The 27866-nt window shown below is 40.2% G+C and overlaps 1 protein-coding gene across 4 annotated transcripts in view; it reads left to right on the top strand.

The window, feature by feature from the left end:
- The window catches only part of PARD3B (par-3 family cell polarity regulator beta), a 385570-nt gene that overhangs the window by 302718 nt on the left and 54986 nt on the right, over positions 1-27866 (top strand). For all 4 annotated transcript variants that reach the window (XM_079311454.1, XM_079311453.1, XM_079311452.1 and 1 more), the window contains one exon: positions 3020-3316. In XM_079311454.1, the coding sequence (XP_079167580.1) occupies positions 3020-3316 (297 nt within the window). The remainder of the gene's footprint in view (positions 1-3019; positions 3317-27866) is intronic.

Below are 27866 nucleotides of genomic sequence, written 5' to 3'. Positions count from 1 at the left end.
CTTCACAAATTTGCAGCAGTTGTTTAACCAGGCCCATCAAGTGCTCCAAGTTGGAAGCTGTCTTGTAGTAATTGTTCAGCGAGCTGTTTGCAATTACAGTTGTGTTAATTTAAAAGTCTTATGGATTTTTAGGTTGATTGGTTGGTTGGTTTGGGGGAGGGTTTTGGGATGGGGAGTAAAGATTTTGCTGTTTTAGGGAGAATTTCAAAAGGAGGTGCAGAAATGGTGAATGACGAGTGGGATATAGAGAAGTAGCCTGCTTAGTAGAATTGGCAGACCATTAAAGAAGTTATGGAAGGAGCAGCACTTTTTTTTTTTTTCTCAGTGAAGAATTCCTGGGCATTTACTGGTATGTACTATGGATAAAATTGGCTTAAAACTGTGTGAAAACATGATGCCAAAATACAGTGTGCAAATTTAAAACTTCACAAAAATGTGAGACATTTCAAAGGTGAAAAACATGTGAGAAGGTATAAAAGGACAGGTAAGTAGAAAAAAAGAAAGAATGACCATCTGATAGTTTGTTTCCCTATGTTTGAACATTTGGATTGAAATGAAAAAGAGATCACTGAGCAAATTTTATAGATTTGTGCAGAAGAATAAAAAGGAAACAAGAAATATTAATGCAATTGTAATAGATGTATTGAAAGGATTAAACATTGATCATAAAGAATTTCACATAGCTGGGTATTGACTGGTCTGTATAATATAGAATGGAAATAATTGGTTTGGGGAAGATTTGACTTATAATACTGGCAGCAATTGAAGATTGCGCTCAGAAGGAGAAGCTGAAGAAGCTAGGCTTATTCACAGGAACAAAAGAAAATTGTGGTGACCTAATTCCAGCTTTTGTTGTGCAGAATATACCAGTATTGATAGCAGGACAAATTACTCTTTCTATCAGACATGAAAGCAAGATTAGCGTGATGCTGCTGGCTGCACTACTCTTGCTTTCAAAGCGGTCTCAAATACCTGGGGGACCAGAGATGTACTAGTCCAGAGAGCATGAAGGCTCATCATTTTCTGAGAAATTGCTGTGACTCATCTTGGGTCTGTGCCGTGCCTTCTGCACTGACATGTGATACGACCATTCCTTGAAATGGAGTGTCCTCCCAGTTTTCTGCCTGTGTGCATGTGTACCCATGTGTGCCATAGGACTTGTGTCTCATTCAATATATTCCTGCACTGAATTCTGTGTTTAGGGGTTTTTGGTCACCAATTGAGAGTGAAGCACTCCACAGTTGCCCAGGTTAAATGAGGCCTTTCGTCATCTTGGTTTCCCTCCTCTGGACACACTCCAACACTTTGATGTCCTTTTTATGTTGAGTCGCCCAAAACTCAACCAAAGTGTGTGATACCCAAGGTGGAGCGCACAGGATTTGAGTACCAGAGAGGAGAAAGCTCATCTGCTTCACTGAGGGAAGGCAGAGTGAATAGGGGGCACCCATCCCCTTGACAAGTGTATCATCTGTGAAGGCTCATCCTGCTGTAAAGTATGACTAAATTTTAAGTGTTGAAAACCAGCTTCACCTCCAGATATGTCCTAGCACAGTTAATGGACATGTGGAACTTGAAGGCATGAGTGGTACACATTGATGTATTCAAGTATATGTGTAGAAAGGCATGTTGTTCTCATTAGAATTATGTGTGAACCTTTTTATCTACAAATTATTTCCAAAGTCTTAGCATTTGTTTTGATGATACTAATCTAGTGAAACCAAATAAGTGGTATGAATCCCATTCTGCACTGAGTAGTTCGTGTCTGTCAGATGGAAGCTCCCAGTGTGCTCATCTGTTTTTCTAGGGAACCTTTTTCTCCATGCCTTTTAAAGACTTCCTCCAGAACACCTTTATTTTTCAATATGCAGAGTCCTGAGGCCATTAAGCCTTACTTGGATAACCAAGTCTACCAGACCCTTTTCACTTCTACTCCTGTGGTACAAATGATACTGTTCTTTCTACACTGCTGTTGTGCTTCCAGTTACAGTCAAAAGCAATGTTGACTTGTGTCAGGCATTGCATCTCTGTATCTTTCTTCTGTTCCCTGTTTCTTCTTCCATGCTCCCCTATTTTCTGTAAATGCTATTTATTACACACCGTGCTCAGCACTCTGCCAGATCCATCTCACTGCACTTAATTACACTCTGTTGAAGAGTAGCTGAGCAGGTAATGGAAGAGCTCACACTGTACATTTTTTTTTCTCCAGCAGGAATGTTGAATCATTGAATATCATCTTAGCTTGAAATTTACCTGAATATGTTTTACTATTCCAAAGAGATTACACAATGGCCCTGATTAGCAGCAGCATTTTGTAATACCACTTAAAGCTTTATCACAGTGGAATACTGCCAGTAACGGTCTTTAATTCACTTATATGTACCAATTCATTTCTGTCAAATTTCTATTAATTTCTTTGCTGTTTTACTTTGTCCCTATCCCTTATATAATAAGGCATTATTTTCACATTTATGTAGCCAAAATAAAATTTTTTAAAAATTAAATTTTCAGTAAATTAATTGTAGTTCTTTGATTGAGACAAATGTGCCATCTCTCCATTTACGTTCACATTTAATCCACTTTTCACAAGTTAATGTATTTAGGAGAATCTAGGTGGGTCAAATAACCAAGGGTCAGTAACAATTTTGCTGGCTAATTTAGCTAAAAAGTTTCAGGATTGGGTTAGGTATATGCAACTGCAATCTGAAAGGTAAGTGTAGAATTAAACCTGTATGTGTTCATGCATCCATGAAAAAAAAAAAAAAAAAGTGAAAAGTCACACTACATTTAGCATTAATGCATTAATTTTTTTTCATCAGAATGGTGACCAAGCTTGGTTACAAATGTGATTGCCAGAGATAAAGAGCAAAATTGCTGCATGCACCACTCTGTTTTATCTGGCACCAGTTTCACAGTGTACTGAAAGCTCAAAATGGTTGGGTTCATGGTGTTTCAAATTTACGTGATGATTACTGTTGAAGCAGATCCCACTTTATATTTGTTCTTTGTTTTTCATTGTTAGGATCGGTGCAAAGCATCAGGAGTTACGTCAAAAGCAGCTGAGAGGCCTGAGTGATTATTCTGCTGGTCCTGGAGGACCTGACATTGATGATGATGAGGTGGATCCAAACTATGCCAGAGTGAACCATTTCCGAGAGGCTTATCCCCCAGCAGCCATCTACAGACCCTCATCACCAGCAGTAGGAGAAACCTTCGTTTATCTGCGGGATTCTTCCTCAGCACCGATGGAGAGGGAGCACTTGGAAGGACTGTATGCAAAAATAAACAAGCAGCACTACCCACAGACTTCTGGTGACAGGTAATATTGCCACCTGGCATTACAGAAAATGATAGCTTGGTGGGGAGGGAGCCTGGGTCTGGGCAGGGGTCAGACATGGGACTGTTCTGATGGCCCAAATCCCTGCATTTACTGACTAGAAAGCCATGAATTTCCTCTTGCCCAAAAGCAAGATTTGCTGCAGCAGTAACCCCCAAGCACCTGAGCAAGACAGCAGTCAAACAGAAATCATTAAAGAAAAGTCCATATTTCACAAACAGAATGAATGAACTGACTGCAGTCCAATTCCTGCACTGCTGAAAGAGTGGTTTTTTTTTCCTCTTTCAATTGGGAAAAGTTCTTACCCTGCAGCAAAAATAATCTCAGTTTTCAGATCCCATTTGATCCTGTAGATCATCAAGTGTCTATTAGTAACACGTTTTGTGCAATAGCATGATATATTGGTGTATATGGTATATGTTTATGGTTTAGATTTTCCCAGCTGTGTGATATTACACACTTTCAATTAGTTTGGGGAGAGGACTGAGAATCATGGCATTTTTATGCAGACTGTGAAGTGTGGCTCCACAAGACTGATTGCCTTTCACAGCCTTTCCAATAACTAAGTGGGAAGGAAAGAACAATTTTTAATCCTTACTGTCAAGCTTCCAGCATTAAAGAAAGATGGTCACGTTTTTTCCTTAGTTAAAGGGGAAACAAAAATTCCTTTGAGTTGGTGATGTACCCACCATGATGATGATTTTAAAACTGGTTGCTTCTGGAATGTGGGACTGAAAGGAGACTTCATTTATAGCAGTGTATCAATGTTGGGTTTTTCAAACCAAAGTACAAGTGGGTGGACAAGTCTATGTGAAAGGAAGAGCTGACAAAGGGCAGACATGGGGGGCTTTAGGAACTTGGAGTTTATATTACAATCTGTAGTGTCTCCCCATAACCTCAATCTGTGCCATGTAAAATCTCACTCATTAATTTTGGAGAAATATGTCAGCACAGATATAGGAGTGTTTCCAGTTTGTGGCATCATAGTACTTTAAAAATGTCAACTGAGTCATTGTTATAAATACTTATAAATATAATAAAACACTTCTGACATAAATCTAAGTTCATAGCAGGGAATGGGCCAAGTATCTCTCTCTTTCTCACCTAAATACAGTATGGTAAAGTTCTTTCCAAACATAATGACAGGGGTGGTTTTTTTCTTCCATATTATTAACTCTTCCACTACTGCATAAAATAAGAGTTAGTGGTGCCAGTTAATGATTTTCACTTTACCAGAAAAGTCTTAAGGCAGTTGTCACTGAAGTCAAACAAGAGTGGGATGTAGTAAAGGGATCAGAAACTGAGTTTGTGCTAACTCAGTAAACCAAGATCTGAGAATTACCAGTGGAAGGTGTCTAAATTCAGGTATGTGTATCCTCCAAATAAGAACACATACATGTGTAACTCGGCTGGACTAAGATGTTGTAAAAGTTGCTTCGTACTTTCAGTTTTAACAGGACTTTATGGCTTTATGTTTTAAATATATCATCAATTTTGAAGTGAAGCCTTTAGATTATCTTTCCATGAAGAAAAAGGAAATGCTCAAGTCTTTTATTCTGCCTTCTTCTAATGCATTGGTTGTGTGGTGGTTTTGACTGCACTGTGAACTCTTGACTTGCTATGGGGGACAAGATTGAAGTCCCAACCAAGTTTGGATTTGGTATTGGGATTTTGAATGTCAGTGTGGATTTAGCTATAATTTCATGATAACATGATAACTCAGTTGGAAAAACTAAAACCAAAACATAGAGCAGGCAGGAAAAGTTACCTCATAGCTGAGCCCATGATCAGAAGTCACACTGAGAGGCTGGTCCATCTGTACTGAAAGATCAACAGTCCACAACTTTGCTTTGTTGAACTTCTCAGGCTTGTAACCAGATAAGGAAAAAAATAGGAAATTTGAGATTCTTATTAGGCTGCCTTTGTTCTTTTTTTAAATCTTTTTTTTCTTTGTCTGAGAGACAAAATGGTGTTGTTATTCACCAGCAGAAATGTGCCAAACATGAATAATTCTATGTGAATTTATGCAGTGGGTCGTGAGGTCTCAGCCAACAGTTGTTGAATAAAGTGGCAACTTCAGGCAAGGAAATCTTTCTGTGCTAGAGGGAGAGTACTGAAAGGAGAAAAAGATGTGGATAGAAAAATCCCTGGATAATGCGTTAATTAAGAAAACAATCTGCTTCCAAGGGTCAAGTAATGAAAGCTATCTCGTCTGCCTCAAAATGCTGGGAAAGGGTTATAATGGATGCTTATAAGCCAAGCCACAGTTATTTTGTGTTTGTGGGGCTGAACATTTATCAACACATTAGTCATGTAAACACTTCTGCCTTGCTCTTGCTAGCGCATGCATGCCTTCTCTCAAAGTTTTGCTATTAATTTTACTTTAGATGGATGGTTTTTACTCCCATATGTGACTCTCAAGTTGTAATATACTTGCATGGAGACTTGATCAGTGACTAAAGTAAATGGAGTTAGGAATAGAAGGAGGATTGGAACACAGAGAGAATAGATTGCTTCATTTCGGCCTGAGAGCTCCAGTTATGTATCATTATGATTGAGAATTAAAACTCATTGTTTGAAACAAAGTTAATTTTTATTTTATGTTATTTTTGCAGAATAATTTATTAGCATAATTAATGCCTTTTAGAAATGGGAGGCCATTTGTAAAGTATGAAACTTAGTGGTCAGAAAAGAGCCATTCACATTTTGCATACACTTACTTTCCCTTCTCTCATCACCAGAATCCATGGTGTATTCCTGGTTTGTTCTTCGCTGTAGATTCACAGTTTAAGCTGAGATTGTCCCTCAGCATGCAGGAGAGCAACAGGCTGCACATGTATGGGCTCTGTGCTTTAATCATTATGAAGAATGTTAGCTGCCTCCACCACTGCTCCTCAGGGCACACACAGACCTGCTTCACATCCCTGTTTGTGCACTAACGTCCCGTTCACCTCAGCTCCCACCTGGCATCTCTGGGGCTTTGTGCTTTGGGTTTTTGGGGGCTTTGCTTTATGTCTTATTTACAACTGTTGTGTAACGTTCTTCTGCACTGCTTCACAATTGTTGATTTTCATTCCAACGATGACTATATTCAGTGAAATAGAAGTAATTTTTTGTGTATGTTTTGCTGAAAGCTTTGGAATTCTTAACTGAGAGAGGTGCTATATAAATGTAAATTGTCCTTATTAATGAATATAGCAAAACCATTAGCATGATCAGTGTATTCTGTGAATGTTAAGTTAGAGTGGAAAAAAAACTAGCTGGCAAAATCGCACATTTCTTTGTAAATCAAGCATTTTTCTGTTTATTTCTAATTAGCCACAATTTTCTGTAATGCAAATGGCATCCCTAAGGATGGTGCAGCCTGCACAGCCACCTTGTGCAGCTGGGGAACTCGCGGGGTCCTTGCCTGAGACGCCGCGCGTTTCCGAGCCTGCGGCAGAGGCTGACTGATCTGTGGCCCATATGTTCCTGAAATGGGTGGTAAGTCACATCTCCCAGTTCAGTCATCAAGGCTGTGCCATGACAGTGCTAAGTTGCACCGTGGCAGAGCCTAGGTGTCAGACCAAAGCCAAAAGAGCAGATGCACAACAGTATTATCACTTAAATGTCAGGCATGTCACACGGTGAAACCCTTTCTCGCATTTTGAATAAACAATTTCGTCTTTTTTCTTCCCGTGAAGATGGTGCTGTCAAGTATATCCAAACACCCCAAGTACATCTCTGGAAAGGTTCTAGAGACTTTGCTCAACTTATTTTCTCAGCCCAGAACTATGAAACACTTAAAAGTCTGATGCCAAACTCATTGCCAAGTATAATTCTTCACTTATTTATGTGGCTTATCTTGGGGAATTTCAAAGTGCTAGTCTGACAAAAATGAATACAGTTTTCCTTTGTTTAGCAGGAATAGATTCAGAGCTGTATCTTGTTGCAGTTTAAAAAAAATACCAATAAAAAAACAACACTGTTTTATTATGTAGGAGTAAAGTCCAAAGCCCCAAAGTCTGATCCAGCTTTTTTTTATTATTTTTGGAGAGGCTGTTTGGGGGCCCCCTGTGCAAGATCCTAATTTCTCTAGTGTTAATTAATTAATTGTAAAATAGATCTTCCTTGTTTCTGGGTGAAAGTTTCCTTATGGCAACTTGCAGTCTTTCAGAATGCTCAGTCTAGCAACATGCAAAGTTGAAAATGGGAAAATAAAATCCATACCTCTGTGTCCCTCACATCTCACTGTTAGAGCTGGCCTGAGTCAACAGAGAGGAGAGAGATACTGAGCAGTCTGCCTCTTCCTCTGAAGGAACAAAGGAAGAAATTGCTGTGCATGTCCTGAGGAACCAAATGCTAAATGTAAACAATGTGTAAGCCTGAGAGGAGGGCATAAAAGAGTCTGGAGTTTTGAAATGTAGCAAAAAGAGCTTTTTGTACTAAAAGGCTAAATGCCTGTCTTTTTGGCAGGTACAGTCCATTCATCCTGCTCAATCCAGGGCCATAGGAATCCTGATCTGCACTGAAAAAGATATGTTGAAAAAGGATGAGCTGGTGTTGCCCAGGTGTGTGGCACTTGGCCATGTGTGTCTCATATGCCAGAGGCTGAAGTTTTCTTGTTCTCAGTTCAGAGCACTGTGGGCATTCTCATCGTGCATCCACTTGCAACACCTTTCATCACTGCCTAGCTTAAAAGCAATCAACTGCTCTAGGAATGGATGGTCCTTTACTCAGGGAAGATTATTCTTTGAGATGGATATCATGGAGGCAAGGTGGAAATTGAATAAGGCCATGTAATATCTATGTGCCCTTTGCCACTGTACCTGGCATTGCTGTGGAAAGAGAAATATGGTCATGCATTGGAATATTTTGATTTATGAAGTGTGATAAGTACAAGCAAATACCATAAAGCCTCTTCTGCTTGGTGTCCTAAAATCATCTGTGCTTTTTATTTGTCCTGTACTACTCTACATCCTGAGACTCTCCTCTAATTCCTCTGGAATTCAATCTTTCTGAAACATACCACAAGGCCTTCTTAGCCTTTGGCTACCATCTGGTCACTGCTTCCCATAGTGTTAAAACCAAAAACTTAGTGTTTGGCAACTTACTGTTTGTCCTGGCTGATAGATTTTTGACAACAAATTCAGGCTGTCATTGGCAGTACAGCAGAGATTCTGTGGTTCCTGGGGGCTCTCAGTAGAGCTGTCCTGCTCACGGAAGCAGGTTAGTCCAGAAAGCCCTTTGGCCACCAGTTCCAGTGTAGGCTGTGCCACTGGAGTTAGTCTTGCAATTGTGTATTTTGCTCCTAATGCTACTGGAAGTTTTTTTCTATAGAAAGGGTGCATGGGTTCTGCATACTCACTGTGCCAATCAGGGGAAATGTTGAGTAACTGGACTGCCTGAGGAGATATGTTCAAACTTTATTTCCCACCTATATGGGAAAAAAAAAAACCAAAAATCTCTGAGTAGCATTCAAGCAAAATTACTTAGTGTTTAGAGTTCGCTGTGCTTTTTCCCAGGAACCCCTCATCCAAATCTTCCAACTTTGGCACTCAAGCCCTATCATTCACTTCTCGCTAAAATCCAGATTTCATGGAACTCAGGTGACCCTGAGCACTTTGGAGCGTGTCTAAGGAGAAGGAAGTTGTCAAACTGCTGCTGCTGCCATGTAATGTGTGCATGCTTGTTTGAGGCCATGCATTCTTCAGCAGAAATAAATTCTGTCAGGAATAGTCACAAATCTGCCTGCGTGCATCCTGCCTGCTAGGGATTGCATTTGGATCACCTCACTTATTGACAGATGTGTAAAATTTTATATACTGCACTCCCACAACTCCCTTGTGACTGTCCTGCTGCAGATGCTGGGGAGCCTGAGTTTTGGCAGCTGTGTTAAGCATTCAGGTTTAGGTTGGGCTTTTTCCCTCCAGCCCTGTCTTTTCTTATGTGATATATTATTCTGTGGAAATATTTTATGTTAATTCTGCATATTTACTGGTAATGTCCCATTCTTTCAGCTGTTTGGATGCAAATGCAAAAGATAGGTCCCTGAAGAGAAAGCCAGGTCTGTTACTGGGAAGATGAGACCATAGCAGGGGATATGGTGAAATGCAGATGGTGTTGTCAGCCTCTTAAATGTACAAATAAAGACAAAGTGAGATCGTCCATGCAGCTGGAATGAAATCATATGGCCTTGCATGTGTTCCTGCCATAGTGTATTTCCTAGTGTGAGCAAGAGATGCTAAATTCTGTTTTGTGCAGGATGAAATTTGACTAAAACTTCATACTTGCTTCTTTAACCAGCAGCAGAATGATGTGTGTATTAACTTTTCTCTGTACAATTCTTTTAACAAAAAAACCATTTGATTTTAAATGCTAGTATGTGGTTAATTGAGAAGCCAGAATTCACTATAAGTTTGGTAAGCCCCAAGAAAGAGAGAGGAAGACTCTTACACTTCTGCTTTTAGATAGCTATTTGTGAACCAGCTGATAATGTGCAAAATTAAGATTTTGTAAGTGGCATTTTAAGTTAATGGTTAATGGCTTACAATTAATTAAAATGAGTTGTTTAATAGAGAAGCTGCTAAAATCTTGTTTATAGGACAGTCACTTGCACTGAAAGTGCAAACCCTAATAGCATTTGGTATTTCTATTTAGTAGACACACAATGTAACTAGATATTTTCTTTGAACAGAGAGGTCTACCTTAGTGGATAGACAGTATGAATGGATGGATGTAGCATTGTGTTCTCCTATTCCAAGTTAACAGTTGTCTGGTAGCAGTAGAGAGAGAAAAATGCTTTTCCTCTGAGAATTTGGTAATCTTAAATAAAATGTTAAGTCTTACTTTGATTAAAGTGCAGAGGACATGATTAAGTCTGATCTGTAGTTCTGTTTTCCCATTACTCTGCAGTAGTCTGTTGTATTTCATACATTTTAGGGTTTTTGAAATACCCAGCTTTTCATTGCTCCAGGTTGTCTTCTGTCAGAATGAGTCTCTTTGGCCCCATCATTAGCCTTGCAGAGTTGCTCTAGCTAAGGAAAAAAAAAGGAAGTGTGTTTCAGTCAGGTTTATTCTGTACTGCAGTTCTGGTTAAATGATGAATACGAGCCTAGTCCCATTTCCCTGATTGAAGAGAAGCAAGCAGAAGGTCATTAGGCTGCTCACAGTTGTGAGGCTTGTCCTTTGCCAAGAAACTGTTTGTTTTTCTTTTGTTTTCCCTTTCTCTCAGTCCAGTTCCCAATCTTTTTATTAACCATCTCCCGTTTTCTCCCCCAGCTTCTTGACATACTCATTTTGCCATATGATTTCCTAGCTTCTGGATATGCAGGCAGTTCAGAGAAAAACCCTGGTGGCTTGGCCTTATGCAAGCATTGCTATGTAGCCCACTGTAAGATGAATCTAGGTTGCTGATCTCAGGGATCTCCCACTCTATCCAAAACCATGCCTTTGAGAAAAATCCTCTCCTACGTTTTTTTCCCTAGTTAAATGGGAAAAAAAAAGGATTCTTTATTTCATTGTAGAGATAATCTTGGTTTAGTAAAACTAAAGATGAGGGTGTGAGGTTTTGTTGTGCTAGGTTTTTAAGTCTGTGAATGAATGTGTCTATTTTGGAGGTGGAGGAGTTCAACCATAAGGAGCCAGTTCATGTGTATTAGCACCTGTATGTTCACATTCCAGGTGAAAGGCATGAGCTCACAGCAAGCTCTCTCTTGACTTTCCACTTTGTTGAAATAAATTAGTGATCAAACTGTTCTTAAAAATAGTCAAAGTTTAGTGGAACACAAATAATCATTTCCCCCCAAGTCTAAAAGTATGAACAAAGGATTGCATTTGGAGGAGGAAGAAATAAGGGTTATCACTGGACTGCTTCAAAATGCTGAGTTCAGTACCTGTAAGGGTGGAAAAGTAACTCTTACATGTGACAGGGAGAATGGACTCACTGGAGCCATGAGAATTTTTTTCAGTGTCTTCACTTCTGCATGAGGTTATGTAAGGTCAGTGAGACCTGTGCTGACAGGTTCCCCCGAGTTACAGTTAAAGCAATTCCCAACCTTCCTCCTAATTAAGCAGTGAAAAGTATAACAGAGTTCTGAGTCTTCAAACAGAGTCTCACAATTTCTCATACATTCTCAAAATAAATTGGTTTTCCTAGATCCCCAGGAAAGCTGCTTACACCAGGTGAGAAGGCTGCAGCACAGGGAGCCCTGGGGTGCTCCTCAGACCCACCAGTACTGCCAGGTTCTGCTGCCACCAGGAGCAGTGCAGGAACTCTGGTAGGGTTTTCCAGCATAGCTGCATGTCCAGGCAAATTGCTCAGCACTGTGTGCTGCTCATATGGCCTAACTATGTAGTGGAAGCCTTACAGTGGAAATCATTTTTATCTCTATAGCCATAAGATGTAGGAAGTTTTTACTGTTCGTTGATTTTTCTGCAGTCACAGTTCACCTGGAGTTTACATTGGCAGATCTTTAAAATTTACTGCTAATTGCAGCATAATAAGATATAAAAGGTCTAAGGGGGGCACAGATCTGATTTCAGAATCAATCAGTGTGAATCTTCTCCTGGAAGTTTCAATGATCAACTGGAAGATAAAATGACTGCTCCTAAAATTTATCCATGACCTTGTTCCCTGTTTGTGTCAAGATGCCAGGGGCAAATAGTTACCCAAGCACTTAGTTGGCAGCATTGTTGACAGAAAGTATAGGCAAAAGCATGAACCAGATCTTTTGATTAGCAGAAAACTGTAGAAACTGATGTTGTTTGAAAAGCTGAAAATCACTCAATATTGTGCTAGCAGAAATATTGGGAAGAATGATGAGATGTGATGGAAATGGCTTAATAGGCAACAGGATGCTGAATAAAAAGACAATAATTGTGATTATTGTCTGACAGCTGTGCAGAGTGTACAGTCGATGACAAACTCTAAAACGTGCTGTTTTTCAATACATGATCACAAATCCACTGGCACAGACAGTAATCCAAGGGGTCACAGTAAGCCAAGAAATAGTTTATTGTTTCATCAGCTCGAGTCTTCTGATGTAGTTAAGTTGGTGTATACTGTGGACCTCTGTGACTGCCCTTGCATTCCCACGAGGGGACCTGGCCCCATCTGGAGCCCACGTGTACTGTGGCTAAGGAGCTGCTTCTCTGGCAGGTCATGCAGCAGCAGGGCATTTGTTGACATTGATCAAGGTATCAGTATTGATCTTGGGATGGTCTAAGAGAATTGTGACTGCTTTGTGAAGAGTCAGGTTAGACTCTCACAGAAAATGAAAGAAACAACTTGTCTTCAACTACATTATGGTCTGCACCTGAGAGGTCTTTCATTAGGACAGAGGGACATGAGAAAACCATGTTGTTTCAGATGGCCACACTCTCTTTTTATCACTAACTTGTCCTTGATGTCTAGAGGCCACTTTTAGAAAGCAGTGATGGATTATTGCATGGAACATTTTATACTCCTCAGTTGCCTGCAAAACAGGTAGCTGCCTTCATTTTTCTTTTCCACTAAACTGAAGTGGAGAATAACAGAAAAACAGCCCACAATAAAGAAGATGCAAGAGGAGTGAGTGTGAGATACCTCTAGTAAGTGCTAAAGTTGCAATAAATATAATGTGCTTGTAGAGCAATAAATGTTCTCCTAATTTCTTTTTCTCCTTGTTGTTTCTCTCCAGTTTCCTACCTGTGTACCAGCAGGTCAGTGTGACAATTTTGCAGTGTCACAGGCCTCTGCTGAATATGCACTCTGGGAGGTTGTTAGCCCCCTCTTCCAGTGCTTGGTAGCAGTAAGGAGGAACAAGAAAGTGACAACTAATGTTTTAGAATTTCAAACATCTTATCATTCAGTCTTTGACCCATATTTATGGTTTAATGCCTTCAATCACTTAATTTTAATCTTAAATAAAAATTTTCAGCATAATAGTATCTTAGGGGCATTTCTTCTCAAACCAGCATTAGCTGGAACATGTCCTTCAGCCATGAAGTTTATCTGTTAAAAACACTTCTGCCCTTAGGCTTAGATGCCTACTGAGTCCTGCATATGGTTATTACCTTGTAAATGGGAATAAACTGTAAATGATCATTATGGTATTTACATAAATGCATATGAAACAATTATTTTGAGATTGGCATGTAAGTTTAAACGTGGAACATGTTTCTAATGCAAGTGTTGTGCATGGCCTGGCAATTGAAAAGTAAGCAGCAAGACATCTTCAGAGGAATGGAAGCACAATAAATCATGGTGGGTCCTGTGGAGAGGCAGGGAGAGGGCAGCTGTTTTCTATGCCTGAGTCACCATAGTGCTCAATAACTGAAAGGATTGTTTTGACTGAGCACTTGTGTGCTGCAGATCAGGGGACCTGGGCTGCTTCTGCTCTGCTCTCAGTAATGTCAGAGGAGGATTCCTCTGGTTGCAGTCCCTGCTTTACATGTCAGCAGAAACTTCCATAACATGACAAAAGGGTGTGGGGTTGTGGAGGAAGGTTGGGGAACAGCATCAGACCAATAAACCTGTTCCTAATTGTTATTGATTGGTAGTACATGAATGACAAGCAGTCTGCAGTCCTTCTCCTGAATAAGGTGGTGTTTCCTTCCTTTAACATCTTCTGCTGTTCCTGATTTAAAATAAAAAATAAAAAATAAAAAAAAATAAAAAAACGAGAAACAAACAAAGAGGCAATTATTCTGTGCCTCTGTATACAATGGCAATGTTTAGCAGCAGCTGCTTCAAAAAGGGAGAGTAAAGGGGACTGGGGGGAAGGGATTGATCTTTTCCTCCTTTTCTCTGTAAATACCACTGTCTGCATTGGTGGTGATGCTTTGACCTCCTTACTACAGAGCTTGAAAAGTCTCGTGCTCTTAGTGACATGTTCTGGCTCCAGAAGTGAATAGGCAGAAGTCTCATTCTCTTTCTTTGAATGCTGTGATAAATATATTATCAATCTAAACCTTGAGAGGGCTTGAGAATCCCTCCCAAAATTTTGACTCTTAGTCTGACTGCTGGTATTTTTTCCATGTCTATGTGACTCCTGAAATAAACGTTCTTTCATACCTTCTTGCTTTTAATCTGCACTCTGCCCACTATCTCATCACTATTAGCTGTGGCAAATATACCAGATGTCTGAGCAGTTTCATTGTTCTATTGTTTTTCTCTTCCAGACTCTAGTGCATAGATAGATGTTAATTTCTCTTTTGTGTTAAAACTCGCCTCAGAGGAATAAGATTAGCAGTGTTAAGTCTTTGGCTGCTAGATACTGAGGTCTCATATCTTTTGAATGCTTTGCCTCAGTTAGTGTTTCTATTAGCTCAGTGCATTTAAAGTGAGTGGTCTGTTCTTCTTTAATGCCCATGGAACCTTAAATTAATATATCTTGACTTTAGGAAAACAATTTTAGCATGTTTTTAAAATGTTTTCTTTATTCCCAGGGTTCAGCAATGATACACAAAGACACCTGCTTTTCCAAGTGGGTGGAAATTGAAAATCGTGCCAAGAAAAATGCTGTTTCTCAGAAAAGATCAAAATATGAATTGTTTAAAGCGTGGCATAAACAAAATAGATTAAGTAAGAATTGTGGGCCCTTGTCTGGGATGAGATCACTCACTTTTTGGGTCCATACCTTTTCTACTAACAGTACTTCATGCTTGAAAATCAAAAACCATACATGAACTACTGCTTTCCCCACCAACTTTGAAAAAGATAGAAAGCTACAGGCATTGTATCAGCACAGTTCCCACCATGGCCACTGATGTGCTTGAGTAACACAGCAGTAGGTCCAAACCTTTAAGAAAACATATTTCTTTAAAATGGTCAGAGATCAACTGATTGATTTACAGGTAACAAATGTGAACACCTTGGATTTGACATTTTTTTAAAGTACAAATTATGTCATTTGTATAGCTGCATAAGGCAGAAATTGTAAATTTATGTTGCACAATCTGAAAAGCAAATGATAGCATGTGGATTTGTGTCTGCTGCTCAGAGAGAAAACTGATATGCAAGTCCTGTTTCCATCAAAGTAAATGGCAAAATCTCTGCTGAATGAGATGGGAAATCAGAATTGATTCCCCTGCCTGGTTCTCCCTGGAAGAATGAAGTGATATTTTCTTTTCTGTTTTATACTTATTAGTCTCACAGCCAGGTTACTGTAACTTGAGCATTTCTGCTATACGTCTGCATGACTTTTTTTGTTAACTGCTTTTATTGCCTTTTGGCCTGATCTTAGCATCATGCTATTGACAAAATGATTTTTACATTTTTTTTACCCCAAAGTTTAGAGCACAGAATACAGAAAAGTCTGAAACATTAATTGGACTAGACTGCAGCATTTAAAGTAACCTATTCTATCGTCCATTTACCTCCCACATGAAATGAAAACTCTATTTTGATCTGAACTGTCACAGATAATTTCTGCACATAAAACACATCCAGAGACAGCTTTCAAATGGAGTTGTCACTTCTTATTTAGCAGACTGGGGACTCTCTATTGTTGTCAAACCCTCTTTGCTAAAGCATCACTAACACACTGATTTGCACAGTTGTATGTAAGAGGAGGAATGGTTGTACAGCTTCCATGAAACACAAAATTGTATGTAGCTGCTGAAATACTCTGCAGCTGAACTTACCTACTGTTTAAGAGAAAATTCCTTTTTTTTTTTTCTTTATGATTACTGTTTTTCAGCAGATTTGTATACTGTGTGCTGGTGTGGGGAGGGGTTGTTTTGAGTGTGAATAGTGACAATTACCATTTAAAAGCTGGTAGCCAACATTCTGTTATTTTCCCTGACCTCTCCTGGACCAGAAGTTTGGCTTTAATCTCTTCACAAATTTCAAGAATTCTTAAGCAAGCGCACTGGGAATATCTGTGAGTTGTGAGTACAGAACTGCTGCCTCAGAGTGTATTCCAGCCAAGATGCTTAGGCAGGGCTGTAGGGCACTTGTTTCCAGGCTGCTATTCTGATGGTGGCCAACATGGCCATCTGGTGAGGCCGGCTGGAAGACCCAGCTATGGCATCACACAAGAAGATGGTTTAAAACTTGAGAACTACTCTTCTTCAGACTTTATTTTCGTAACATTCCATTTGCCTTTGAACGTGATATATTTTCATAAAATAAACTTGCCTCCTGGCCCACTTGTATTCTCAAAAATTTATGCTCTTGGAATAGGCAGTTAAATAGCAGTAATGTGTGATTTTTATTCCATTTTCCTCACAAGGCTGAAAAATTGACCAGGATTAGGGGGTGAAGAATTTGGTTAGTGTGATGAGATATTCTTTATTGCTGTCTCCACAACTACTTATGCTGGATTAAACAGCAAAACACAAGCTGGCAGAATGCTCTTCTGACCTAATTTTGCACCACAACACAGATAGGAGACTATCTGTGATCTAGCTGATAAGCATGACTTTGTCAAATCCAGATGGATGTGAAAGGAGTGAAACACAGATGAGGCCCAAGAGCCAGGGACCTGCATTTTCTGCAGCTGCCTGAATCCTTTAGATATCTTCACTCTGCAGCTGGGGTTAGGGAGCAGGACTGGAGGGAGGGAAGCTGCCTGCTGCTGTGTGGAATCTACAGAAAAACAGAACTAAAAGCTAGCACCTTAAACATTACTGGCCAAAGCAAATTGCCTGTTTTAAGGACCATATCTTCTGTAATGAAGCAAGAGATACAGAATGAAAATCACATTCTGATTTCTAAACTGTATGCCAGAATATTTGAGGCTTCTTTGTTCAATGTGTCTCAAACTCCCTCTTGGAGAGTGATATAATGGGGAGGGGGTTTCTCTGTTCCCAGTTTTGCCTGTAAATGTATTATATTCATGAATCAAATTTAGTGGCTGTCCCATGGGGAGCAGTGAATTAGATGGGGAGGAAAAAGGGTAGTTTGGTGCATTAGTGGAGGATATACTTGAATGCAAAAGAACGAGGGAAGGAAAAATCGTATGGTCAATGTGTTTAAGTTAGAGATAGGGCACATCCATGGGGTTTTAACTTTGATCATTGCAGAAGAAATGCAGCAGATGGAGGCACTCTTTCTTTCTCCCACATCTCATTGGGTTAGCTTGCTTTCCTCTCTCTTGATGGGACAGGTGTACGGATCTGGACTGGATTCAGCACACTCAACTGTCTGCTGCTCCAGGAATGGAGGCTGCGATTCACATTTGTGATGGTTGGCAAGCTTATAAAGTTGAGGACTAGAGAAGTGAATGGATGTTTATCCTACAGCAGAAATAGTAATTTTGCAGACTGCATTCTCACAGGTGTTCAGTGCATACTCTTTACAGTTAATTACCTGACACCAAAGCAGCTTGGTCCTATTGTCCAGTACCTCTATCAGGTTGCTAGTTCTTAATACAAAATGTGTATTCTGGCCACAGTGAGTTTAAACAGCATTGAGGCTCACAAACTCTGAATTTGTCTTTGTAGCCTGTGTGGGCATGTCACATTTGCCTCCTTCCCAAAACATCAAGGATCATTGTCAGGCATTCTGTGGATCTGTGTTGTTTCCAGATTATCTTGTGCTCCCCCACCTGCTTTTTCTGGTTCCATTGCTCTGCTGTGTGTGGGAACAGGACTGTCTATTGATTATACATCTGTTCAGAGCCTATTGCAAGGGGAGTTTCCAAGGCAGCCTCTGCAGGTTCCTCCCCTGTGGTCCAAACCAGCTGTGGCCTTCTCTGTTCCAAGGGGGATGTGTTTTGGTTAATACTCACAGAGCTTTGGTTAATACTCACAGGTGTGTTCTGAGAGCACAGTACCATCCAAAGCACCCCAAAACTTCAAAGCTTGCTTTTCTGCAGCTCTGCTTTCAAAACACGAAGCAAACATATCCTGCAGCAGTGCCATTTACTGACTCCTGAGAATATCCTAAGTAGTGGTCACACCCTCATTTCAAAGGCAGTATATGGGGCCATTATCTGAGCAAATACAGTGCCTGTCACTGAAAATCCATTGATGATGATGAATTCTAGTTACTGATGACTGCAGCCAGATCCACAATGGTGAGAAGGGGGTAAAACATTAGCCTTTAAGCTCTGTGAGTTGCTCTCTGTAAGCAGGTCAGGGTTTCACACAAGCTTAGGAAGAAATTTTAAAAATTAAAAATTAGTAATAAAAAAAAATTAAACCCTTGGAGTCTCAGGGAAGAGATAAGGAAATGAGACATGGAAAGAAGAAGAAATAACAAAACTAAACAAAATATCATTTTTGGTGAGGGGAAAAGCAGATTTTAAAAGATTTTAGAAGAGAAAAAATTAAGGATTTGAACAGTGACAGGATGTTGTCTTGCCGAATGGCAGAAATAGGTGTCTGTGTAGAAGAGTTTACTCAGGCTGGAAAAAATTCAAGAGTTTTAGGGAAAGTTTAATTTCTTGATTATTTTGAAACCTTCAAGGAGAAATATGGGAAACAGGTAAACTATGGAAATAATATACTGCTGAAAATATTCTAGATCTGTGGTGGGATGAGTGCATTTGTGTTTGAGAAAGCTATATGTATATATAAATACCATAAATATGTGTGTATAAATACCATGTCAGCATTGGTGTAGTGTCCTGAATGTCATAGTTAAATGCAGTTAACTTGTATGAATCTGAAAGAGTTAAAGATTTTCTTATTTCTAAGTAACTTCTGCTTGTGTGATGTGGCACTGCTGTGTACCCCCTTTTAGCAGAAAATGTGCAATTCCAGAGACAGGCCATCTGTAGATCAAGGTTTGATAAAGTTACCTTTCCCTAACGGAAATACCTGTTTTTTTTGGAAATACAGGCAATTTCATGTCTGCTCATTTTCATAAATTGGTGAGAGGAGAGTGTGTTTTATGTATTTACAGAGGAAACTTAGCACTAGCAGCAGAACACATTGTGATTTGCAAAATGCAGATGAGTTTTACTTCCCCTCCCTGTTTCCCTGCTGGATACACCAGGTCAGTGGTTCTCCCTGGCCTGTGCCATGGCTGTGCAAGGTGAGCAGAGCCAGGTCCCTGCACAGGCATCAGCCCTGCAGTGCCTGCCCCTGGCTGTGCTGCTGACAGAAGCTTTGCCAAACATCCTCTCAACAGGGAGCTTGATCTGAGGCCACAGCATACAAATGTCCTTAGCATGGATGATGGGTTCTTTTGTTTATTTGTCTTGTTCATGTTACAAAATAGAGGTGGTGGAAGATGGTATTAGTTTTCTTAGTGTTGACTCAGAGTACCTTTGCCATTAACCACAGCCCCTGCCCAGCCTTTTCTGCAGTGCTCACTTGTCAGCTTTGACCACATTCCCCAGAGTGAGATTTCTCCTCATTTTATAATGAGGAACAGGACGTTCAGGTTTTTCCATGTGTTGCCACCAAAACCAATATTACAGCCAGACTCAGCAATGATGGCAGCACACAATAATAACCATCCCACATGCGATTTAGATTAACTGCTCTTCTGTTTAGTTCATATAATGCCTCAACAGCATGATCTGATTTGCTGTTTTCACATAATCCATCATTAATTCTTTGAGTTACAAAATGACATTTTTTAGTAGCAGATGGAGGGAAATGGGCTCCCCTACATTCAGAAGGGAACTTCACTTTCTCCAACTGTAGTTATGTCGCTTTATTTATCTGACTTTTATTTTAAATGTGGTTTCTTTTTACAAGTATGAGGATTTTGGGGAGCGGTAATGCTTCTATTAGAGGTGTTGTCTTTAAAGCTGCCTGTCAGCATAGGTGGAATCAAGCAGTAATCACTGGCCACAGACCTCCAGCTCTGATGGTGAGGGAAGAGAGGAGTGAGTGTTTCAGCAGAGTGCACAGACTGCCTCCTCCTCCATCTGAGGAAGATGCTGTTGTGGCTGCCAGAGGAAGCTTTTGGGCTTGTAGGGGACAGCTGTGGCATACACATGGCTCCCATCAGTGGTGGCAGCAAGAGGAATAGGAGCCATAATCTCAGTGCCCTCCTACCTCTGGAAATGCAGGAGAGCAAGTAGGAGCTGCTCTTTGGGGAGTCAGGATTGTTTCCAGAGCTTGGAAGATGAGGAGAAAGGCAGTAAAGGTAGAGAGTTGCATGGAGGTTGGGGAGACTGTCTTCTTCTCACCCTTTCCATGAATGACAGGTGCAGAAGCTCTGCACCCACTCTTCCCCAATCCATCAGCCATTTGATTCTTCCCCTGCCTAAAACCTTTTGGTCCTTACCTGCCTTCCTCCCCTGTTCTCTGCACAGCCTCTTGGAATCTTCCCTGCCTCCCTATGAACCTTACTCTGCCATTGCTGAATTGCATTTTGCCACCCCATGAATGAGAACAAATTAAACTACTTTATCTCGATCATTTGTGCAGCAAAATGCAATTTGCTTGTGTTGCTGCAGGTCCTTGAGCCAACTCTGTTCTGGACACTTTTATCACTTTGCAATCTAATCTGCTGAATATCTCTCATCCTCTTGCATTGAAAGAAAATTAGTTTTTAAGGCTTTTTTTTTTTTTTTAATCCAGCCATGTATTTATGCATGCACAAACCCATAGTGATATACATGTCCTCATATATGTATGCATGTATGTATGTACTTGTGTAATGTATAAGAAATACATATCACATTTTGAAAGTCCACACCTAACTTGCTAATGTCAGCTACAGTTGATGGACAGCCAAGTCAGACTCTTTTTATAGTCCATTTCTAAAATGAAACCATAAATTTTAAACCCAGGCTTCATCATTGCAGAGAAAAAAGCTTTTCCAGCCTATTGATGAAATATAACATTTGATAGGATTTATGAGGCCCAGATTCAGGAGGATAATTTGCAGAGCACTTAAAGCTCCTTTTTCCTGCCCTTTGCCTTCCCTCCTCTCAAATACACATACCAAAAAAAGCCATTAGTAATGAAAAATTATTAAGGAAGATTTTTCTTGATTCCATACAAATGTCAATTTGTGAGAGAGAAAGAGGAAGAAAACAGTTGCAGGAGCTCTTACAGTAAAGGACTCTGAGTAGAGCCAGGCTGATTATGTGAGAGGAGTACTGGCTTTTATGATAAATACACAGTGTGATTATTTGCTATAATACAGTCATTTGTAATGTGTCTGTGTGTGTGTGTGATTTTTAATAGTACCGGATGGAATTTATTTTTTTATCACATTGAGATATTGACAAACCAGCCACATAAAGTTAAAAATAAAACCAATACCCAGCTTCTTGGTATCTTGATAAAGTTTCCTTCTGGCTTGTATTACCAGAGTGATAATTTCAGAGGAAAAACATCTTCTGTAACTTGTGATCACAGTATCTGTCAAATGGTAGGAAATGAAGAAAACTGCCAGACAGTGTCAGATTTATTAACAGCTCTAAGAAAACCAAAATTAATGCATTTTCTCTTCTTTGATGGGTTGAAATGTCCATGTGCTGTACTTATCTTAATGGACAAGTGAAGGAAGTAGCACTCATCAATTAAGTCTCTCATTAAGCTGACTACAGCTTAATCTGGAGCACATGCAGGAGTGCTGTGTGTGTACCAGGCTGTACCCTCAGAGGTGTTGTGGTTGTTAAGGAGTGCTCATCCCACAGATGCCAGGAGCTGGACCAGGGAGAATGCAGTCCCATAGGGCAGGGAAGGGGACAGCCATGGAAACAGGCTGTGCCCCTTGTGGAAATACAGTTTTCCAATGGAAGTCAGGCCAGCAGCTCCCCAGGCACATGTTGATAACCAATCTTCAACCATTTGGGTTGAAAATGCCTATGTAGGAGATGTGCTGAAGCTGAATTTTTATGGAATCAGGTAACAGCTGGGTTTTTGGGGGGGTGGGGGTGTAGCTGGAAGGAGAAGATGACAAGGGGTTGTTTTGTCTGTGCAAAAAGTAAAAAGCAGCAGCACATATTCTTCCAACAAGAATCTATAGTCTTTCCATATGCTGGAATGGGGTCTTTATATTTTGGAAGGGAACACAGCCTACTTTTATACCAGACTGTGGCTTTTGCCACCCCTTGAATGGTGACAATTTGACTAAGTTAAAAAGATTCAGAGTACTTCCCACACACATGATAGAAACTTGGCTGCTAACTTCAGCAAAAGTACTTGTCCTGAACTGCCAGAGCTGATACATGTTTTTCCAGTGGCAGGTTCTGACTGCAGGGACCAGAGAGACTCCTGTTGCAGGAATAAAGGGTGAGGTAAACAGGGTGTTCTGTGATGGTCAGTGTTCCCAGGCCCTAACACCCCACCTTCCAGGAAGGAAAAGGGTGAGCTGCTTTGAATACCCTCAAAAATGCTATGGAGGGGCAGGACAAGAATTGGAGCAGAGGAGAGGCTGGAGCAGCTAGAGGATGGAGAGAATATCTGTGGATTCTTCAGAGTAGAGAGAAGGGTGCCAGTACTTCAGGACTGATGCTCTGAGTGTGTCAGACATGAGCACTCATTTGAACCAGTGCCAAAAGGAAGAGGTGCTGTTGGGTGTCCCATGTCCCCTGCAGCCCCATCCTCACTGGCAGCTGCTTTGGGAAGTGCTTCTGGGAGATGGGTCTCAAGGAGTGCAGGGAGGAGACATGCTGGCCTAGGTGCACCAGGGGAATTGTTTCTGTACTGCAGCTGCCTGTGGGACAGATTTGCTTGTGTGGGCAGCCAATAATGGGTGGAGGAAATTGGCATCCTTGGCTGAAAGATAAGGAAGGGAAAGACTTCCACCTTCCACCATCAAGATGAGAACAGAGAATTGAGGCAGCAAGACAAAAACAGATGGGAAAGAATTGGTAAGGTGTGTCTCTAAACATGGCAATTGAAAGCATATGAGGCAGAGGTGAGCCTGAGCTAGAACACTTGCTCCAGCATTTCTGGGACTCCCAGCCAAGTACAGAGACATAGGTTTGATCTTCCTTTCTCAGGCAAGGTATGCCAAAAAATGGTTCTGTATAGTTTGAAAATTCCATTATTTCATTTTTTCCATTTTAATTTGACGTTGTTCAAAGCAGTTACTAAAAAGGAGTACAGCTTACCTTCAGTCTAAAATACCTTTGTTCTCCAAGTAGAAAAACAGGAGTAATTTCCTATCAGAAGTGCAGTGCAGTTGCAGCTGTAAGAAGGAGCTAGAAAAACAGTCTACGTCTGTTAAGTCTAGGAGCTTCCATTGCCTGCATAATGCAAAGCAATAAAATTACACTGCTAACTTGAAGCCTCCAAGTTCAGAAATGCTTCTCCAAAATGCAGTTTGGCTTATGAAGAGTTCAATTCTGTTTGTGCAGAGCTTGTGATGAAAGTGGGTTGAAGGAATGTGTGCTCTCCAGTCTGTGAATGCAAACTATACATCAGTGGTCCCAGGACCCAGCTGCACCAAGGGAAGTGCCCAAGGGAGGAGGCTGCTGGAAGGGTAGATAGGGTGGCCTTGGAGGCAGCATAACTTTGCAAAAATGCATCTATACTTCAGCATCTCTCAGGGTTTTTGTTGAGCAATAACCACGAGCTAAATTTGCCATATATAATTCCTGAGAGAAGCCAGTGGTAACTGATGTTTCGATTTTTGAGTGTGTTCCTGTGAAACTTCTCAAATCTCAGTTGCAGTTTGGAAATACTGCCCTATCAGAGAACCAAAATGAATTTACCTTACTGTTGTCCCCACGGTAAGATTGTCATAAAATCTTGAGCCCTGTGCACCATTACGGTGTAGAAAATACAGCTATGCCTGTTTCTTTTGCACATCTGTTAAGTGTCTCATGTGTCATTTTAGTGTACATTCTGAATAAGTGAACTTCAGCTCATGGCACTGGAGTTGGGATGTTCTGAAGAGTGCATGTGGATTATACTCCTCTGCAAGAAGCCCCATGCATTTTAGGAGTCTTTTGAGCACGCTCAGCAGTGCTTTCACTTTGCTGTGCCTTGCACTCACAGCTAACAAAATGAGCTAGGAAGAAATTTACCTGTTGTCTTTGCTTTTCTTTAGCTTGTTGTTGGAGCATTAAATGCTTTCTGTATAAGGCTTGCAAGCTTCACCTTGCATGTGCCAGTGGCTTAATAAGAGCATCTGCCATCTTTCTGTAGCAAATCTGATGATTTTTGTATGCACATATATTTAGTTGTACATATAAATAGAATCCAGGCACTGTTAGAGGCATATGAAAGTGAACGTCAGATTGAAATGGTAACATATGAGGTTTTCTGCAGTTCCATTTATGAAGTATCAAGTTAAAAACAAAGCTGTGAAGTAGCCAGAAAACTTTTTATTTCTGCAGCCAAAGGCATATGCTTGTACAGCCCAACCTAATTAGGTCTCAGATATGTTCTTAGAATGGTCAGTATTTCATGTGTTGTATCGCTGTCTGCGAGCTGCTTTTTCATTATGGTTGGGCTTTTATGCAGCAGAAAGTAGGAAAGCACTGCTCCAGATGTCTGGCTCCTTTCACCAACTTTGTTGCTGTCTACAGCAAAATTTGAGTTTTAACTCTACAGAGCAAATTCCCTTTGAATCTTTGGATACCCTTAAACAGTATAGTACTGGAGTATGTGTAAATGTCTACAAAGTACAGTGATTGGAGTGGCTGGTTTAAGAGGAGCTATAAAATGGTTCCAGCTGGAGTGCATTCTTGAGGTAAGCTCAAAATGCACTCCAAATTGTCAGCACACTACTCAGAAAAAACACAAGAAACAAATCATCTTTAGTGTGCTTTGCTTCCCTTAATGCACATAAGGATAGTGTAAGTGGAAGCTGGTCAATTTTCAACAGTTTGTGTAAAATTGTCCCTAGGTTTAGCTTCTGTACTTCAGCCTTTGTGAATAAATGCATCACACAGGGTTGTAAGTATACCTGTGTGTATTTCTGTGGTCATAATGCTGTCTATATTTCAATAAGTATTGTGTATCTGTCCATTAATATTTATATGGAACGGAGAGCTTTGGTTCTTGCAATTTTTAATAAACATTGGTGGTGTTACTAGTTTATACAGAGCATTCAATATGCTCCATCAAAATGGCAGCTCTAATTAGGTTCCTTGAATTAGCTAATGGATTTTGAGAAAGATAGCTTACAAAGCTCTTACAGCTGTCCAAGATATTCCTGCCATGGCAGAAAGACAAAAGGCCGCTGGAAGCTACAGATTTGAAAGCGTTAGAAATGCGGCTGACAGTTAAAAAAGATAAATTACGTTTGTATTTTTTCCTGTAAAAGTCCTAACACTGGATTAATGTTATCCTTGTAGTGACCATTTATTAAAAACACCCAAAAAAGCCAACTTTATAGTAAGGATGTGTTTTGGCTCTGGGAGCTGTGCTTTTCTCAGATGTTTTGCACACGATGCAAATTCTTTTTCATTTTTAAAATGTAAGCTATATCTGTCACAGAATTACAGACACAGACAACTTTTTTTTTTTAGTTGAGGTTGAGTTGTCTACCTCCCCTCTAGCTAGGCCAGGTATTAAAAAAGCAAACCACATAGAGGATTACTTGTTGCCACACTGCCTGTGGCATAGATTGGCACATATGCAACAAAGAGCAGGTGATACAGTCTCTAGTGTGAAACTAGGAGAAGTAATTTCTGAGAGAAAATGGATAGTTACTCTAGGCTTTGAAATTTTCAACAAAATATGTTTTAGAGCATGGGCAGTGGCATCTACTGTGAGGGATTTCTTACATCCTCAGTTCTTCTCTCACAAGGGAGTGCAGAAATGAAGACTACACTGAATAGTCACCTTCTTTCCCTCCTGCTTTTGCTTTGTGTGTGGTAAAGAGAATTCCTGAGGGACTCCTGAATGGCTAATTCATTGGAAGTTTGTAAAGTAGTTATTATTTCAGCTTTAGTGATAAGTTTAATAATCGGTAGTGCAAAAAGCAATAGCCTGTAAGTGAAAAAAACCTAGCTGCCAGTTCCAGGCAGGTGTGATAGTCTTTAAGAAATAGAGTTACATTTCTACACTGGAGTTTAGCATTCAGCATTGGCTTTGTTGGATTGTTAAAGCTGCTGTAAATGGAGTTTGGAGGGCTGAAAATCTGCTCTGTGTTGATGTGACCTATCTATTGTAAATATGCCAGCTGCTTTACATCAGTGAAGTAAAATACCCCCTCCCAAGCTGTGTTGTAATACAAAGTGCCAAAAAAGGCAATTTAAATACTTTGCTGCGTAAATCCAGATGAAATTACCTTAGAGGGAAGGCCTTCAATTATGCCTCACACGTGACTTCTGCATGATGGATAAAAGGCATAATTGATATCATCTTTAGTGAAGAACCAGAAACTGTTGCATTGTCTAGAGGCTACTGAAAATACCAGGAAAATCTGTTTTTCATTATTTTCATTGTGTATTGTTTATAGGGAGTTTGGTTGTTGTCAGCAGCCGAGTCCCTAATCTCCCTGCTTTCCTAGCCCTTCAGAGACAAGTGCACATCTCACATCAACAAGACAGCAGTAGACTGGTCCCATGCCAGAAACAGGCATTGCCATTAACCAGCCTGAACTGGGAAGGCATCTTTTTTTATTATTAGTTAAGATCTGGTGATTGCCTTCTTTGATGAGGCACAATACGTTGAGCAGAGAAAAGGAGAAAAATGACCTTCCTTTGAAATAAAGATGACAATCTGGTTACAAACAAGAAAATGTCTGCCTTCTTTTCTTTCCTTTCTACTTGATTGCAAATAATGTGTTTCTATTAGAGTAGCATATATCATATCTGCTTACAGTGAAGTTAAACCTCAGTATGCCAATTTTGTTTCCATAAAACAACAAATTAGGCTAAACCTCCCATTATTCCTGGCCAGCTGTAGTCAACTATAAGTTATAAAGGAGAGTAATGGAGATGAGAAGTGGCTAGTTTGAAAAGATGATGCTCATTTGAATGTCTAGGCTGTCTGCCATGACAAACAGGAAAAGGTGTTGTATGTCATGTGAAGGGAGGGAAACATAAAAGGTTGCCTTGTGTCAAGCCACTGAGAGATATTTTATAAACAGTTTGGAAAAACTGAAAGTGATACAAATCTGTTGGTCTAAATCTTCAAATGGTTCTTTTGAGGCTTCTGTAACATATTGTGAGCTGATTTGGGGAAAGAAAAGGTTAATGACATTGCTAATTCATATCATGCCAAGGTTCTCTTTCCTTCTTTCTTCCTAATGAGTCTGTAGGAACCTGAGAATCATCGTTCTCTCTTTCCACTAAGCTCCTAATGTCAAGAGGTCAGTAGTGATGTTACAGGGTCAATAGGACTCAATTTACGTCCAGACAAATGGCAGTCATGTGCTGCCCTAGGAGGCTTTGACCTTTCGGACAGAAGTGGTTGTGCTGCTTTTATGTTCAACCTGAAGAATTGAAAGGTGACAGCCTATGTTCCACTGAAGCACACTTAGGAGTTTTTAAAATATTATAAAACAGATTGAGATTCGGGGACTTTAATATGCAGGTTCAACTAAGTGTAAATGGCTTCTTCAGTGTAATTTGTTTTTCTGCAGTTTGTTTATGATTCTTTATATGTGTTTGTGTGCCTAGAGAGAAACACATCCATGTAATGTTTCTCACATCAGTCCATCTGTGCAGACCTTCTCAGTCCTGCCTAAATGGAGCAGGGCTCCAAGTGTGCCCCAGTCACTTTGCACAAGAGTCCAGATCAAATGTCC

The sequence above is a fragment of the Erithacus rubecula genome (assembly GCF_903797595.1).
Source record: "Erithacus rubecula genome assembly, chromosome: 8".
Lineage (NCBI taxonomy): Eukaryota > Metazoa > Chordata > Aves > Passeriformes > Muscicapidae > Erithacus > Erithacus rubecula.
This window is presented reverse-complemented; position numbering and strand designations above follow the sequence as displayed.